This window comes from Nyctereutes procyonoides, unplaced genomic scaffold (assembly GCF_905146905.1).
Source record: "Nyctereutes procyonoides isolate TBG_1078 unplaced genomic scaffold, NYPRO_anot_genome, whole genome shotgun sequence".
NCBI classification, from domain to species: Eukaryota; Metazoa; Chordata; class Mammalia; order Carnivora; family Canidae; genus Nyctereutes; species Nyctereutes procyonoides.
The window spans coordinates 11889008-11907736 of NW_026575047.1; the positions used below are offsets into that span (position 1 = coordinate 11889008).

Consider the following 18729-nt stretch of genomic DNA (forward strand, 5'->3'; position numbering starts at 1 on the left):
TAATTTGACATTGTGACAGATTAATTCTTAGGCATTAGACCAGCAGTACAATTAGACAGCTTAAATGTGTCCTACATCTTAATGTCGATATGACTTTAAGAAGTCACATTAAGTCCTCCTTTTCGAAAGGGTCTATTGCCATTTTGCTGATTGAAATAAATCAAAGTCTATCAAAGGATTTAAGTGAATTATGAGAAAGCTCATCACAATTACACATAATTCTGGAAAATTGGAATCTAGGGAATTAACTGTAAATTCAGAATGTCTCAAGGTAAGAAACTGTATTTACAGTAGATTTCTTGAAGTGGTTATTGAGGATGTGAATAACTCCTATGTTTTGAATCATCTGAATTCCTTTTAAATAAGGGTAAAACTTTTCTGAAGTATCATTTGAAACAACAATTAAAAGCACAATTTAAAATTCACATGACATTGCGTGCACATTAAAATTGTATTTTGTATTAGAGATCATATAATATATAGCTTACTCAGGAATAGGCAAGAATACACACACTTCCATGTGATAGATTTAAATTATAGACTTACGATCATTTCCAGTGTGATCTAAAATAAAAATCCCACTTTTTATAGGACTGAGTATATACATATAAATATCTATACTCATATCAAAAGCTGTAACAAAATCTTCACAAACTAATGTGAGCATGATGTAAACGGATTATAACTCCCTGGATGAGTTCAAGCACAAATGTGAATCATGGTCTTCAGTTAGAAAAGTACTTGTCTTAATTTCCTATGATCTTACCTTCTTAAAATGTACCCATCAGCCTGCTACCAAATGGCAAATAAAATCTGTTGAACTAAAATAGGTTGGCACACTGCCTACAATTGTTCTTATTAAAATACACCCACATTACAAGAATAACAGAAGAGAACCTTCTGCTTTTCAGTTTTGCTATCACGGAGAATACCATTCAAACAAGGAGTCATGACTCCTTGTTTTGAAAATAGTCATTTATGATATAAGTTGTGTATAAGCCAAACATAAATTTTATTTTCCAAGTTTATTATTGAAAGATTTGTATAACTGCCAGCCAGAGGTCCTGGCAGCACTAAAGTACTCTAAAATAGCCACCATCCATTAGCAAAGAAGCTTAACAAATTCTTTCATATGGAGCCTTGTGACCAGTAAGTATAGGATTTTCCCATTAAAAAAAAAAAAAAAGGATTTTCCCATTAGACTCAGTCTTTGCACCTACTACTGCCACCACCGAACCCACCACCCTGACCCAGATTGAGCATGAAGCCTCCATTTTGTTCTATAAAAATATATCCATGGATTATTTCAATTAACTACAATGCTCTGTTAGAAAACAAATCTCAGCTGGAGAAACAGGCCCTAAAAGGGGATAAGGAGAGTGAATAGTAGAGAAGTCTATTCAGATCTGCAGATATCAAATAAAGAAAAATCCCTTCACCTTTTTCTGATTGGCCAATTACATTGAGAAGAAATCAAGATAAATCACAATTAGGCTAGTTAGAAGAAATCTCAAAGGAGACATATTGGAACTGTATTTTGAATGGTTTAGTTTAGGGTAGATGGGTGACAAGGCAAGGATTAATAGAAGACACAACACATTAATATCATTAATATCATGAACACATGGAGAAGCAAGAGGCTTTCTGGAATTGGCAACTCCATTAGGTCTGTTGAAGTGGCAAATGGGAGCAAATAAGAATGGAAAGAGATTAAGGACAAGAGGTAGACAGGATCCAGATCTGAAGGGCCTTCTGTGGAAAAACAACAACAATAACAACAACAACAACAACAACAACAACACAAAAACGTGGAATTGGAAATGTATACTGAAATTTACAGAAGAGGGTTTTCAACTTGTTACCCTACTTACTGTGCTTAAAATAATGGTAAAGATGTTTTTATTAGACATGTTTATTAGGCCCACTAGGAGTGAAGCAGGCTACACAAACACAAAACCAAACACAAAAGTGATACTCAAGTAATAAATGTCAGGAAGTCACAAAAGCTCCATAAATCTGACAAAACCCCTTTTAGGGTTGTGCCCTAGTACCTGCCTCTCCTTCTTAGATGTTATGCCAAGTGCTCTCTCTCTCCACCCCCCCCCATCTCTCCCTTTCTGTCTTTCTGTTTTTGGGAATCACACCACCCAAATATAGAATGACTTAAAGTCTCTCCCAGGTAATGATCCCAGAGACAGCTAGCACTGTGGGATGGAGCAAGAGGAAGTGATCATTCAAAAAAAGTGAGTTGTTAGTACTTTCCTGGACAACGAAGAAATGGGATTTTGTTGAGCAGATGCTCAAAATTTAGGTAAACGTGAGTCAGCAAAAACTTTGCAAATCAAAAATCTTCCGTTCTATTCCCTTTTGTGGGTGAGATATAGCTGGAAAGGGTCAAATACATCAATCCTACACTGTCCTTACTCTAGCCAGAAAATAGGTGGGAGTGTTCTTCTTGAAACTGTAACCAGGTACCACAAATTGAGTGTCTTAGAAAAACAAAAAAATATCCTCTTACAGTTCTGTAGGTCAGAGGTTTGACAGTGGGTCTTCATGAGCTAAAATCAGTCTCAAGAGGGTCGCATTCCTTTCTAGAGGCTGGAGGGAGAATCTGTTGCCTTGCCTTTTCAAGGTTCTAAAGCTTGCTCACATTCCTTGGTTTGTATCCTAACCCCCTAAACTCCCCCTGTTTAAAATATTGGCAACCTCAAAGCCATCTGAAACCTTAATTCCCCTACCCTCCTGTAAGCTAATGTGTTCACGTCATTAAGATAACATGGGGATTATGATGTAGAGTTCTTGGAGGGAGCCTTTGCTCTGCCCACCACAGAGAGCTATGCAGGGTGGCTCTTTCAGTGTCACATCCAGCATTAGAAGTGCCTCTGAATCCGCGTATAGTGGATTCAAAGCTATAGTGCAGATAGGAGAGGCTCTCCAGGGCTTGCCTTTCTGCCAATCACAGGCTCCAGGGGAGGTTCAACAGTGAGACTTTGCCACTCTCCAAGAAAGAGGAAGTAAATAAAGGAAAACATTTCAATGAGCAGCAAAAATCAATGAAGCAAACTGATCTAGTGTTACTCCATTGATTCCCTGCTCTTCCAGTCCTGTTTGCTAATCATCAGAGAACATTTTCTTCCTCCTCTTGCCTTTTATTTACCTGCTCTGCACTTTCAGGCTGTTCAACCCTCTTTTGGTCCTAATTGTGATTGCCAAATTTAGTTTCAACTGATCAACTTATTGACCAGAGTAAGGAGCCAGCATTCCAGCTGTTTTAAAACTCTCCCCATAAATGGTTTTTCAGCTCCTGCTAAAAGCTTTCAGAACCTCATCTCTCAAAAGTACCTCGAAACAAAGTTTTTTTGTGAAAACTTCCTTAGTAAGGAACACAAAGGAGAACCTTTTGGTCTTTGTCCCAAAGCACAGTAACTAATGAGATTCTGTTACAACAGAGCTGTTATTACAGAAGTACTTCCAATCGGACGAGCTTTTCTGTCTGACTTGTGAAATATTTCAATAGGTAATCCCAAGCACAGAGTTTGAGAATATATTTGGAAATGGCCATATCATTAGAATAATTGCATAGTTCCTCAAGGTTACTACATTGAGGGAGAAAAAATGCATGGGTACTATGGTTTTGTGCCACATTAAAAAAATTAATTATATTTCTTCAGTAAATCTAAATTGCTACAATTTGCCCCTGTGCCAAAAGTAATCACATTACATTATAGTTTTACTTCATACATGATTTGAGCTTTAATATAGTTTATTTTAGACTTCTCAAAAAAATAAGACAAAAAAATACTCAGAAATATCTTCTATTTCATTATAGCCACTATCGTGATGCTCTTCTAACTTAAGACATTACCACATACTGAGTTAATTTGTTTTAATATGTATCATACTTGCATTAAGTATTTAAATATTTAGTACCAGCTCCTTATTACAGGAATTATTTGTTAATTTCTCACTTACTTACAAAAAATGCTTGTTGTGGTTCATGTTGGATGAAAGTTTGAGAAAATTATATCCCTTAGTGTACTTTTTCGATTTTCTTTTTTTTTAATTTCTTTATTTATATAGAATTATGTGGGGAAGCAAAGATAAAATGAACACTGCCTTTAAGAACACAATCCAAGGGTGATATTTGAATAGTTATTAGAGCTTTATATACTATTTTTAGAATAAAAATACATTCCTAAAGACAGTGTTAATATTTATTGTAGAATATCTTCTACAACTTAAAAATATATATATATTTTATTTATTTATTCATGAAAGACACAGAGAGGCAGAGACATAGGCAAAGGGAGAAGCAGGCTCTCTGCAGGGAGCCTGATGTGGGACACATCCCAGGACCCCAGGATCATGCCCTGAGTCGACAGCAGATGCTCAAGCACTAAGCCACTCAAGCATATCAGATTCTACAACTTTATGGTTAATTATGAAAACCGAAGACTTTAGACCAGAAAATGGAAAATGATTCTAAGTTGATGCTTGCAACTCTTTCACATGTTACTCATGTCACATTTTACAATAACACCAATATAAAGTGGCTAACACATTTCATTAACTTAAAAAAAAGAAAACTCATCTGGATCATTATTGCTTTTGTATAAATTTTCATAATAAGAAGAATTCACTTCCCATCTTCTGGTAAGTGAATGAGGATCTGGTGGCTGGCAATCCAAGAGACCGATTTGAAGCAAACTTTGGATAAAGATTTTAGGAAAGGACACATTTTCCATCCGGTGATCAGCAATCACTTAAATCCAGCCCCAAACATTACTTTACTCTTTATATAAAGCCTTATAAATTATTGGGGCTTTTAGATTTGAACATTTTCACAACCAACCTAAAATATTAACGTATTAACATCATCAAACCTCAATTATTTTCCTTATTTCTAAATGTTTCATAATTTGTTTTTGTTTTAAATGTTTCTGTCAGGTTGGAATGGTAATTTATTTACTGTCTATAATTTTTATTTTTTGAAGACGCGTATCACATTGTTAAATATATCTCAACTCTTGGCTGAACTCAAAGGGGGAAAAAAGTCAAGTATAAAAATAGATCCTCTCTCTCCCACCCACCAGGAGGCTGGCAGTAGACTGTGACTCTAACTCAAGTATCTTGAACCTCACTGAAACTATGCAATTCTGGGGTGTACATTTCTACATTTATGGAAGGAGGTAATATTCCTAGTTTTCATCTGATTATTGAAGCCTATGACACCCAAAGTAAATAATTTCTAATATACGAAAATCCAAGAGACTAGAAGAAAAATTATGAAACATAGGATTTTCGCAGTGGAAGATAAGCAATAAATGGCTGAAAAACTAAAATTGGGTTTTAGTGGAATAATCAATTGCTACTTTGTGAAACAAATGCCCTCAATCTTTTCCTGGGTTTTATGAACTCTTTTGATCAATATTGGGACATCTCATTTCCAGCCTTTTCCTTCCTGTCTTTCCACTCTGCTCCCTAACACTCCCTTAACCTCCACCACCTCCAATTTTCACGTGTGAAGAGAGAAATCAAAGTGAAACCACATCTCTGATGTGCATAAATTGATCACTCCGAAGCAGTCACCATACATTTTTCTGCTGTAGTGCGGTTTTCATGTGCCAACCAGCAGATTCATGTTTGAGTTGATTCAGCAAGACTGCTTGAAACATGGCATGCACAGTCTCCACCGTAGATGATAATGCCACATTCAGAATGACAGTGGTCTAAGCCGCAGGGCAGTAAATGCTTCTTGAGCTACATTCAATCGCTGTTTAACTGAGTTTAGCCTAATACGGGGAAAAGTTGCTGATGCTTTCAAACATGTTTAAACATTTTAATATTGTCTTGGCATGCCAGCTTAAACTGGAACACTCCTAGGTATAAAATGCAGTGAAATCCTGTAATTGCAGACCCAAAATTCCCAGAGCTTTCTATAGTAGCCCTCAGCTTGAACTTGTTAATTAAATGTGCTTACATCTCTGAAAGTGTTCTTTGGCAGAGTTATACTTTCAGCAATATTGGTCAGTTGGTTACTCATGATAAGAAAACATAAAGGAAGTAACGTATATTATTCCCAGATTTCAGGCTACTTACAGCAGATAATATAATGAATCTATGATCATTATCTCAGAGATTCATCATTGCGTTGATGAACTCTCTCCCCCCACAGAGAAACAAAAACAAACAAATAAACATAATTTTGGTGCTTCAAACAACAAAGATTTATTTCTTTGGATTGGCTCACATTTCTGCGGATTGGCTGCGTGGTTCTCCTGCTCATGAGGCTGCATTTTCCTGGAGAATGAATAGAGCTTACCTGGGGGTAGGTTCTACAGCCGAGTTTTTGTTTGTTTGTTTGTTTGTTTGTTTCAAATTTCATCTTCAAAGAAGCTAGATTGTGGTTTCTCTTGGGGTAGAGATGGCCAAGTTCCAAGGACAAATGCAAAGAAAGTTGCTAGACTTCTTGAAACCTGGTGTGGAAATAGCTCATTATTACTTCTGTCACATTCTAATCATCAGAACTGGCCCATCTTCAAGAGGAACAGAGATGGAATCTACATCACATAGGAACAGTGATGTCACATTCCAAAGGAGTGTGAATAAGGAGATTGGAGGAATTTCTGGTCTTGAATCACAATTTGACACAATCATGTGCATACATCATGAAATCTGCAGAGCTCATTTGCTGAATGACTTTTTGTTTCATTATTTCCAATGTATGAAGGGTATGCTGAATTTTAGATGTTTACCCTATTATTTGTTGTTTTTCTTGATTTTAACCTCTTAGTCTTAGATTAGTTTATTGCTAACTTTTGGTTTATCTCAAAAATGGAGGTCTTTCTTATTTTGTGACCCATGCAAGCAAAGCAAGGTAGCAAGCTCACAACCAGTATTTTAGGAGTAACTCTCTTTCAAAAGAAAACGATTCATTGTGAGGTTGATCTGTTCAGGTTGTAAAGATAACTGCAAATAATAGAGCATTTCCTCTTTAGTTTTGAACAACCACAATGACGCATTTTGATTACATCTTCCCTTTTTTTTAATAATAAATTTATTTTTTACTGGTGTTCAATTTGCCAACATACAGAATAACACCCAGTGCTCATCCCGTCAAGTGCCACCCTCAGTGCATCTTCCCTAAAAAAGTATTAATAAATAAGTACCTGGCATTGAATATACATGATATAACAACCTGTGTTTTTTCCTAAGTAAATGGTAACTCTGGGATACTGCAGTCTGTCAGCATAAAGCTGTTAGTACTACTGAAAAGTAACTCAGAATTCACACCGTTTTGGCTGATGTTCAGTATTAATTCCATAATAACTTATCTGAAAACCTTTTAGCCAAATATGTCTCAAAATTCTGAGTCTTCCATATGTTAAAAAAGGCAATATCATGCATGTATCATACATTGTTTTAAAAATCTAAGATTCTGAGGTGCCCTTGATTAAACACGCTATTTCTACAGTAAAACATAAATATTTATATTTACACTATATCAGATAAAGATGACGAGCAGTTTTGTATTGAATGCCAGGGATATAAATTCATGGAAAAAAAAAACACTTTGGTTTTCAAAGCTTTTTTGATGACCCAATTGTGGGTGGGGAATGGCATACCTGAAGTAGTTAATATTTATTGAGGGCCATTGTGTGTCTAGAATCTTTACAAATACTTTACCTGCATTAACACACTTAATCCTTACAATAATCCTAAGAAGCTAATTTATTCTCATACCTCTTATACAGATGAGGTAATTTAAATCAATCAAGTAACTCATTCACAATTACATACCCACTAAAGTGACAAGATTAGGATTTGAAACCAAGAAGCCTAGCTCTTGAGCTTATTTCCCTAAATAATACACATTTCACGTATAGAAGACTTCAGGGGTAAAATAAATATGTATATCTACCTCCTTAAATATCTTCAGGGGCTATGGCCTACTGTTTACCGAACATCTATAGCACATCATAATAAGTATTATTTATATATTAATTCTTTTATCCCTTACAATGTAATCCTTACTTCCGTATGACGTATAAGGGAGTAGGGATTGTTATCTCACATAGGAGGATCTTGAGGCTCAGAGAAATTATATCCAAAGTCATAGAGCTTGTATAGGATGTACCCAGAATCACACTCAACAACGTTGAGACCTCAAATCTCCTGTCTTTTCACAGTCACTGTCTCATCAGGACTTGCTTAGGAGTGGCATTGGTAAGACTCAAGTTAAGGCTAGGTGCATGAGCCATTCTTATAGCCTCTTCTAATTTAGTTGGGTCAAGTGATTTTAGAAATCTTAAGCCCTTTGCTGGAGCCCTAGGTGACACATAACTACAAATATTCCCATCTTCCAAAGAGTAATCAAATACTTAAAGGATTGCAAACTGCTTGTTTGCATCAGTGATTCCTACCTTCTCTATTATCTGTTATGTGCTTGCCTTTCTAGTTTTCCCAACTTCCCCAAACAGGCAAAAAGGCAGGGATCTTTAGGTTATTTACATTAACAAAAAAAAAAAACAACAAGTCTAAAACACCTTTTGGATTTCATCCTCTTACACCAGTCTTTATTTGCTTCAGTAACAATTTTCCAGTAAAGGGTTTATTTAATTATTTGCTCTTAGTTCTATTAGATAAAGCAAAAGTAAAACATTTTCTGACAGCTATTTTAAAATAAAGCACTTTAATCACTTGAGTAAAAAAGATATTTTCATTTGGATTAAGAAACTAAAGGTAAAGTTAAGGTATTTGTTGGAAAACCATTACCAATTGTCTTTCTTTTTTCTAGTTAATCCTTTTGTAAATGCTTTTTCATTGTCCACCAAATTACACCATAACTTAGGCTTGCCTTTTGGAAAATAAATCTTCATATTACAGAAAGTCAAGACATGCAAAGAGAAGACTAAATACTTTAAAAAGAAGGAAAAGTACAAGGTAACTGTATGTGTTGTTTTTTTTTTTTTTTTTCTCTCCAAAAGGAGAGAATAACACAACTTTTCACTGTAGAATTTTCTCAAGTAATGTTAAAAATATCCTATTGCTTGAGATGCCTGGGTGGCTCAGCAGTTGAGCGTTTGCCTTTGGCTCAGGGTATGATCCCAGGGTCTGGGATTGAGTCTCACATCAGGCTCCTTGCACGGAGCCTGTTTCTCCCTATGTCTCTGCTTCTCTCTCTTTCTGTGTCTCTCATGAATAAATAAATGAAATCTTCAAAAAAAAAAAAAAAATCCCATTGCTTGCATGTAAAGAACAAATTGTGTGACCATCTACACATTGACCAATTACTCATTTATCACATGACCAGAGAATAAAGTAATTCATATGTTAAACAAATATGCAAACTATGCATATAGCATGAAATATCTGAGCTTTAAAAAAAACTCATTGGAAATATTTTAAAACTAAATGCAACATTTTCAAGCCTTCTCTTAAGGGATGAAAATAACCTTGTATCTTCAGCCCCCAGGCACGGGCCTGGAGTAGAGTGGGTGTCCAGGATTCCGGCAGAATGGGTAACTCAGCATGTGAGAATCCTTCCTGGTGCAGAGCTGTCTTTTCAAAAGTCTTAACCATTCAGTTCTCTTCTGTAATAAAGATGTCTAACGGTTTCTGAAATGTATAGGACAGCTTTTGGAGACATGAAATCCCTGCATAAACCTAAGCTTTCCTTGTTACTTCTGATGATTTCACATATTGTCTGTCTGTCACCTCTTGTTGAAGTTACTGCACCAGCATCTTCTGCAACCAACTCATCCACCGAGCCCAGTTAGGACAAATAACACTTTTCAGAGAAAGAGCTGGAATTCTTGAATCTGTTATCATTTCCTCCGCGTTAGAAAATGTAAGGAGGTTACACCATTGCTGGCATTAAGTGGTAAAAAATTTGTGATTTTGGCAGCATCTATCCACTGTGCTGCTCAGACACTTTTTTTTTTCTTCCTTTGGTAATTCTGCTCTTTCTTATGGCCTTGGGTAGCAGTAATTGACCTCTAACCACTCAGCTGTTACATTTTAAGAAGGAGCACTGTAGTGTTATGAGAAACACTAAAGTGAAAGTCAAAACACTTACTCTTTGGCCTCAGCTCTCCCACAGGCTGGACCCCCCATGGCTGCCATCCTCCTTTCTCTTTGGCTGAGATGATAAGTAAAAGCAATGAGTTGTGGGAAAGTACTTTCTTGTTATATAAATTGTTCTAAAATTCTTTGCCATTATGATGTCTTAAGACTGTTTTTTCAAAAGGAAATTAACTCTATGTATAAGAAAGGACTTTACTCCCCAAACAGATGTAATGGGTCTAGTAAATAGCAAAACTAGAACTGTCCAAGTAATGCTAAAGGAGCCATAGGGTCTAATGAATACCATTTCTACATCCAGTCTTCTCAGGCTGTGATGTGATTAAGCAGGGAGGTATGCAGGAGGGCTCAAAGGAACTGATTTTATTGTGGAAAATGCTGATAGAGAACACCACCATATTTTGATATAGAGTATTTCACCTTTTATTGATTTACTCAATGCCAACTGACAAGAGGCATAGAGTAAATCTTCTTCACTCAGGTCCAAATTTAAAGAAATAGTACTAAACTAAAGCATGAAATAATGTTCTTTGATATCAAGACCATATCTTCAGTGAAAGACTGAAAGACTACGAAGGGTTATTAGTTGATCCCAGGGTCTGGAATTGCTCTATAATTCCACCAAATAAGACATATTAAGAGGGTTTTTTGTTGTTGTTGTTTTTGTTTGTTTGTTTGTTTTTTTATGAAAGGGAGAAAGTAGTGTCTTTGATGATTCTTTAAGACCCTTTATAACTTTTGTGTTAAAAAAATAGACTTGCATAATTAAAATAAGAAAATTTAGAACACAGAAAAATACTATTCCACTCATGCCTTCCCTTAATAAATTGCATCATAATACAAATTGCATTTGTTAATCATTGGCATTTCTTTTGAGGATTCATTTGAGTCATCAAGATTGGAAGTTTTGATTGCTCGTGATGAATCTCTTATAGCCTTTCTTGATTATTTTCTAAATCTGATGACAAACACTGCAACATGTCTAAGCCAATTAGGCTTGTCAACTTCCACTGTGGTCCCCAATCAAGTGTTTGACTTTGGAAATGATGGGAGATCCTTATTAAAAGTCATGCTTCTTGGATAGAGACGTGGCAGCCAACATGTGGCTGATGGCAGAGAAGACAAGTTGTCTTTTGTTAAAAGCAGTAAGAGGAAACCGATTTTAGCAGGAGATAATCTAGACTATGAAGTAAGGGCTGAGGGAAGAAATTGAAGAGTCTCTCACGTCTAGCTGATGAGAAATTGAGTCGATCTAAAGAAATATAATTTCTCATGAGCTACACAGAGTTCAGGTACGTAAGTAAAAGAACAGGTAAGAAGAGTTGTTTGCATATCACACAGTTTTCTGGGCTGTCTCTAGATGCGTCTCAAACAAAGGAAAGACAAAATGCTACACATTTGAAACTGGAAACACAAATTAATCCCTGAAAATCAGGGAATTTGTAAGTCACTGTGTACGTGAACTGACACATTGTGTGAGCCTTTAGTAAACTCAGATGATTGGAGAACATTCTGGATCATTTCTGCAGGGAATGACAACCGCATTCAAAGGGATCTTTCCTATTTTGATACCTTTAGCCCTGATTATTTCTTTGTGTCTTTGATAAGCACTATCACATGAGAAAAAAACAAAAAAGTCTGAACTTGTTAAAGCAATGGGAAAAAAAAAGGAATATTTAGAGTAAGATAGGTCTGATCTTGCACTTTGCATTTCTATAAGGGTTTTTCCTGTTCACGGCATTTAGGTCAGCTTCAAATAAGTGAGTATCCCAAGATAGAAAATATTCCCCAAAGAACTCACATTCTGCTCATTTAGACTAGCCATATTACAAAAATCATTAATAAAATCTGCCAATAGTTTGATTTTTTAAATGCATCTAAAATATGTGTTGGAAAACACAAAGGAAATTTGGCATAAAAAATGAATAAAAAGTGCCTTTTTTCTTTTGATGATAAAATAGATAAGGTCTCCCCACTTAGAAGTCCGATAGCAGCACAACACGTGCCTCCAATAAATAATTATCTTTGCATTTTACCTTTGGGAAAAAGAAGTCATTCTAGATTTCCTATGAAGTACACTGGCATTTCCTCACTGTACTCTCTGCTCACTGCATACAAATCTCAGGCCATGGTGGTTCAAAAATCAATGGGCTGACAAATATCAATATTTCAGTTATCCATCACGGCAGGAAAAAATGGTATGCATTGGACTGCCTTAATTTAGGAGATTTGGTAGAGAAAAACTCCTGAAATAGTCTATACAAATGATAACCAAAATAGGAATGTTATGTTAAAGTACAGAGGAAGGTTTGTTAAGACAAAAGCAGAGTGTATAAATATTTGGGGGATAATTTAAATAACCCCTTCTTGTATTTTAATCCAAATCTATCCAGGATTATGTATAGACAAATCTCACTGATTACATCATTGTGACTTTATTTACAGAGGTTAAAATTTGTCAGTCTTTTACATCCAAAGCCTTATAAATATATATATTTATATACATGCCATATGATGTAAATTGGAGCACAGTCATATTATGTTCTTCTGTTTGGCAATAAAATAGACTACAAAACATATAAAATAAAACCCCAGAGGTTATTCTCTCTCTCTCTTTTTCAAATAAAAACAAAGTCTGTTAAAAAAAATTGTAGTAGCAAGAAAATACATACCTCTTCTCCAAAGACAGATGCATATTAACGATTTTACTTACATATACAGGTAATTCTTAATTTCCATCTGTAATCCTGATCCCTAAGCACTCTCTAAATATGACTTAGCTTCATAGTGACAGAAGATATTTCCCATTCCACTAGGCACCGACATTAATTAGGACTACATGCTATTTCATCAAAACTTTAGGAGCTTGACTGCATTTACCCAATACATTGCATTTCACATAATATTCCTATTCAGCAAACATGTTGGCAAGTATATTTCTATGCGAACATTTAAGGGATTATTCTACAGCACATATTAGGTCATTTGACATGTGGGTGGGAGGTGGGTGTGGGCTAGGGTGGGGTACGTGATGATATTGCTAGTATGTTCACGCCCATAACCTATTTGTACTTTGCTTTTTTTACTTTTTTACCACATGATGTGCTGTCAATTTAGATTCTACTTCTGAGTCACCCTGATGTTTTAGAATGTATTTTAAATATAAGGTTTTGCATATTTGCATTCTATGAATAATGTATAAGCAGGAAGGAATCCAATTGGCAAAAGTACACGATTTCTGGGATAATTTATAAATACAGAAAATTATCTATTTGGATTTAATAACTTTTCTTATGCATGTGGAAAAATTTATACCCAGACAAATATACATATGCGCTTTATTTCTACTTGAGACTAGACACACGTCCCTGTCCTGTAACAAATGCATATGTACCTGTCTTCTACATGCTTAAGTGTATTCATTTGTTCATTCCTCTCTTTCCACAATATTTGATGTTTTTGCAAAACCTTATCTGTAGAGGATATGAAATAAGAAAAAGTTCTATGGGCGTGATGAACTTTGGGGTGTTGATAAAAGGAATATAATGATAAATTTCATATTATATATGTATATATATACATATTATATATGTATATATATATCCCCTCCTTCCAATTTCAGAGAAATCAGGACAGCCTGTTGCAGAATGTCCAACTTTAACATCTCCTTCTCCTTGAATTTCAGATTCAAGACCTCTTCCAGATGTAGCCCTGACTGGGAAGTGTACCCGTGAGTGTGATGAATATGGCCACTCAGACTCCTGCTGGATGCCGGTCCGCACTTCTCCAGAGAGGAAGAAGAGCCAGCCCAAACTCTCCACTTTCATGCCTGTTGATGAACGAGGAAGCCAGGAAAAGCTGGCCAATGGCGAGGCTGCCATCATGGGTGACCGCAACAGAAACCTCCTGAACAAAAAGTTGACCTCGTCCTATGAGACCTTCAGTGCAGCTAGTTTCAGCAAAAATGAGGAAGCCAACCCTGAGGATATTCCCCTTACAAAAACGGGGGAATACAAGCCATCTCCTGTCAATACTCTCACTAGAAGAGAAGTTTACCTGTAGGCTATAAAGAAGAACAGCAAAGTTCTTTTCATGTATGAGGAGAATAAGGGGCAAAAAACCTTACAAAGAAAAACCGTTTAATCAAAAGAGGGGGCTACCAAAGAGACAAAGCTTTGCCTGCCACTTCTGCCTCCAGATCAGGCCTTTAGTGATACTGTTAGCCTGATTGTAATGTACAATGTAGAAACCATCCTTGTTACTTGCATGTTGAACCCCCTCACTGATTATTCCTGACACCCGCTATCCCTCTTCCCCATCCCCTTCCAAGGAGAAAAAAAAAAAAAAAAAAAGATGGTTGCAAGTTTCTTTCATGGTATCAAGCCTGATTAGCAGAACACAACACACTCTCATTATCCCTAAGCTGAAGCATGATTTAGTCACTTTGATTTCTTTCAAATGCCATCCGGCTGGTGAAAAAAACCCACAAACCCCCCTCCAAAAAAGCCAGATCAGGTAAATGTATTTCAGATATACCATCAGAATATGATTAATCACCATGAAAGGCAATCTCCCCCCAAAATGATAGAGTCCCTGTAAAGGTACAGTTCTTATTAAGGGGGACTCTATAAGAAGAATATTGAGACTCTCACAGCTTTAATATTCTAGCAAAGACTGCCAGCTGGACAATACCCAGTTGGAGATTGCTGTCCCAAATTGGCATACATTGTTCTTTTCAAGTCAGGGGTATCCACTTCAATCCCATGCATTCATCCAATATTCTTAGTATACACAAAATCTTGACCACATGTATCAATTACGCAAATTATAACTTGTAAAAATTATATATATATATTTTCAGAACAGCACCGCTGTTACCAACTAACTGGAACAATTGTGTCATTAAAAGGCCAAAGATCACACCGCAGATCAGGGAAATCATGAAGCAAATTTGGTCTTGACGTGGAAATCCATTAAGTAACAGAAGCAACTGAACCCACGCACACACAGAAATACACAAAAACTAGCTTATTTTACATTGTATCTATACCCAAAAACCTGCATTCTCTTTTAAAATGGATTTTCTTTGAAAGCTCAGAAAATGAAAAACTAAAGTGATGTATTTTTGGTATTATAGTAGGCAATTAGTTGAGGTTCAAGTTTAGTTTCAAAAAAATATCATCAGGGAAGATTCTACTCGTAAAAATCATATTTGTGGGAACGTAGGGAAAGAAGTGTATGTTGGCATACCGTCTTTTAAGTTACGATCACTATTATCATCTTAGAATTCAGGTTATGCTTGCTGGTCTTATGATTTACATTTCAAATTACCAATTGTATTTATGTGTCTAACGCACCCTTCTGTATAACACAAGTGCATTAATTCTGAATGCTGTGCAATATAGCACTACTTCAAGACTCAACATCGAAACAAGGTGACATCCTAATTGATCAGTCACCTATGTGATTCTGAACATTATTTAATATGTCTTAAAAACAAATCCAGATGGAACATGAAAGAAATGAGTTCTGGGTAGTGATGTGTCTCCTTGTATGTACATCTCAAAGTGGGAAAATATGCAGTTTTTTCAGTGTAAAAAAAAACCAGAATATGCAGATCTTGGGTCATTTGTTCTATACAGGATGATATAACATAATTGGAAACTGAGCTGAGACATTCAGACAAAAGTGACAATCCAGGGACAGAATAGGGGATAACAGGGGAAAAGAGCAAATGTTCCCAACACTGAATGTTTGCAACCTGGTTAAGACATAGCCTGATGGCTCTCTAGCAAACTGTAGAAATAATGTAGTTTTGGATAGTTTTATTCTTTACAGAGTTTCTTAGACTATAAGGTGAAGCAGCCTGGACAAGAGGTTGTAAACTCACTGTAGGTCAACAAAATGTTTATCTTTGAAAACCACTTCTCTTGTTTGGTGGGCTACTCTTTCGGGGTCATTTCCTTCTGCTCTTTCTTAAATGGAGTTTTCATTTTGATGTTAGTTTATGTAGAATAGTTAGGATGAAAGAAGATATGTAATTGAAATGAAAACATTGGACTAAAATATCAATAATTGAACATGGTTATGTTTGATTATTATTTACATGATGGAAAGATGCAATTCTAGTACTTTGTTAGGAAACTGCATTAAAGCAGTTCTGCCTTGTATAATCTGTAAGTACCTATTAAGACAAAAATGCTTCTAAAGATACTTATGAAATGTATACATATTTTTTCTTGCACGTTACAAAGCAAATACTCAATTGCATAACACAGGTGTTCAACAAACTTTTTTTAATGCATTTTTTTTCTTTCTTTCATGAGACACTTGAAACCATTAGATAGCTCATTTCACTCTATCTTAAAACCCTTCCGTTGTCTAGAAAGCTAATACGGGTCATACTGGACCTTCGGATTAATTGGATCCACATTCCCCAATGACGTTTGCACCACATTCAAGACAGCCATGTCATTGTCATTTAACTCGTGAGCCTCTCTTTAGAACTAAAATGGGTGTGAAAGAATAAAATTCAGTGTACTGTAAGTATTCTCAGTAATTCTAGTAGAATTAGCTCTCATAACATGTTTATTATATAATGAGCTGGCATGACACAGAAATATATTTTGTGTTTGTATGACTTTTATTTTGAATAGGCTAAATCTGGTGCCACTCCATATATAGAGTGCTTTTGAAAAAAATCAATAAAAAGAAACAAAAAAAAATAAATGAGTGAATGCAAAACAAGCAACTGTGCCTTTTATACCTGTTGTTATGGTAAAAAAAAACGGTTGTTGGGTTTGGACAATGAGGGAAAATGGGCTATTCCCAACTTTTTTGATCCTGTATATTTATCCATGTTTATTTTCTGAAGATAATAAATAATATATTAAAAATTTGCCTTCTGACAAACTCAGATAATGGACCAGTCTTAAATATCGTTCATTCATAAAACAAAATTAAGGCATTAACATGGGCTGTTGAATTCTGACTAGAAGGCTAAAGCATTTATTGTAATAGTAGCACAGAGAGAGATTATCAGGGGTGAAATCAGTCCATTTTGCAAGGTCAAATATTGATTTCGAATTTCTATTCTTTCTTCTTCGTTGTTATTTTTCCTTTAGCTGCTGTTTCATTTTGGTTGTACAGTATATAAACCATACTTCTTTTCTGTACACAAGACTCTCAAGTGAACTTTGCATGCATTATACATTAGGACACATTTATAAATTAATGAGTAACTATATAAATTTATGTGTATTAAAATTTAAGTGTACGTCTGTAGCTTCAGTCTAAAATCTAATGCTCATTCGGAACCTCCAGATATCACTTCTGTATGGTTTCTGACTGGCCTGCTGCCTGAGTTTCAGAAAACAAGGGAGGCATTATTTTTATGGGAAGAGAAACTAAGATGGTACTGAAGATGTCTGGCTGAAAGGCTACCCTAGGAAGCTCTCATAGGAAAATAAAATAGCACACAGACCAGAAGAAACCGCCAAGAATCAAGCCATCCTAAACACAGGCCCGAGAAAGCTGAAGACCCAAGTAGTTTTAGTTTTATTGTATCCATGATAAATATGCAATGTGTCCTTGGGGGGGGGGCAGTGGAGATGATCAAGAATATTCTAAAGCTGGTCAGTTGTGACTGAGGCAGAGGTAGATACAACATCTGGAGGAAGGCCTCATTCTTTTAGCTGCCTAGGGTTTACTTTCAGACAACTTTTCCTACATTTTAAGCACTTGCATTCAATGTGGTACGATCTGTTTGTAATGTTAATCATTGACTATTGTTCTGCTACTTGGATGTTGATAGTGAAGCAGAGAACAATTTATCATCGTTTATTATGAGTCACTATGCACGCAACTATGCTAAACATGGCGAAATGTATTAAACACTCGTCCAACTATTTATGAAATACTTTACATAATTTAATTTGCTTTTGTACAGTTTTATGTAAATAAATTGCTTGTCATTTTTGTCTCTGCAAATTAAAATATAACATGGTCAAATGGTTTCACACTTGTAAGCGTACTTCTCTGTTGACAGGTAATTCAGTTTTGATTGGACGAGAAGTGAATGGATGCATGTACCAGTTTGATTTAAAATCCTTTGATTTCTGCTAAATTAAGATGGAGTAGAGAAGATAATGCTGCAGCAATTGTTGATTTAGAGGACACCGTGCATAGCTGTCATCTTACTTTGCTTTTTAACAAAACAGAACTTGGATTCTTCAGTTTCATCAAAATAATTCCTAAGATAGTTACCTAGCTGGCTTTTACATGTTAAGTGGGCAGTAGAAGAACTTCTCATCGTTAATATAAAGAATGATTTATTCATGTGTTATCTAGAGAAATTTCACATTTCAGGCAAAACTAATTTAAGTCAAAATGTATCTCTGTTAAGAAAGTGTTTGTTTTTAAACTAAAATAGTGCTGAATACAGAAACATTAGAGACATAAAAAAGCCTTATATCATGTGAGATGTAGAGAAAAAATTTGAAGCAAAAAATAGTTTTTACCATACTCATTTTTTTCATTAAACTTTCTCCACTTTTTATATTTTTCCATCAACCAATATATATATATATATATATATATATATATATATATATATATATGCTTACTCTTTGTTATCAGATTATATCC

General features: G+C 35.5%; 1 protein-coding gene across 3 annotated transcripts in view; it reads left to right on the top strand.

The window, feature by feature from the left end:
* Positions 1 to 18099, top strand: part of PCDH7 (protocadherin 7) — a 416850-nt gene extending 398751 nt beyond the window's left edge. For 2 of the 3 annotated variants that reach the window (XM_055326220.1, XM_055326221.1), the window contains exon 3: positions 13769 to 18099. In XM_055326220.1, the coding sequence (XP_055182195.1) occupies positions 13769 to 14145 (377 nt within the window). In that variant the 3' untranslated portion in view covers positions 14146 to 18099. The remainder of the gene's footprint in view (positions 1 to 13768) is intronic. The other variant, XM_055326223.1, reaches the window with a different exon arrangement.
* The last annotated feature ends 630 nt before the right edge of the window (positions 18100 to 18729 follow it).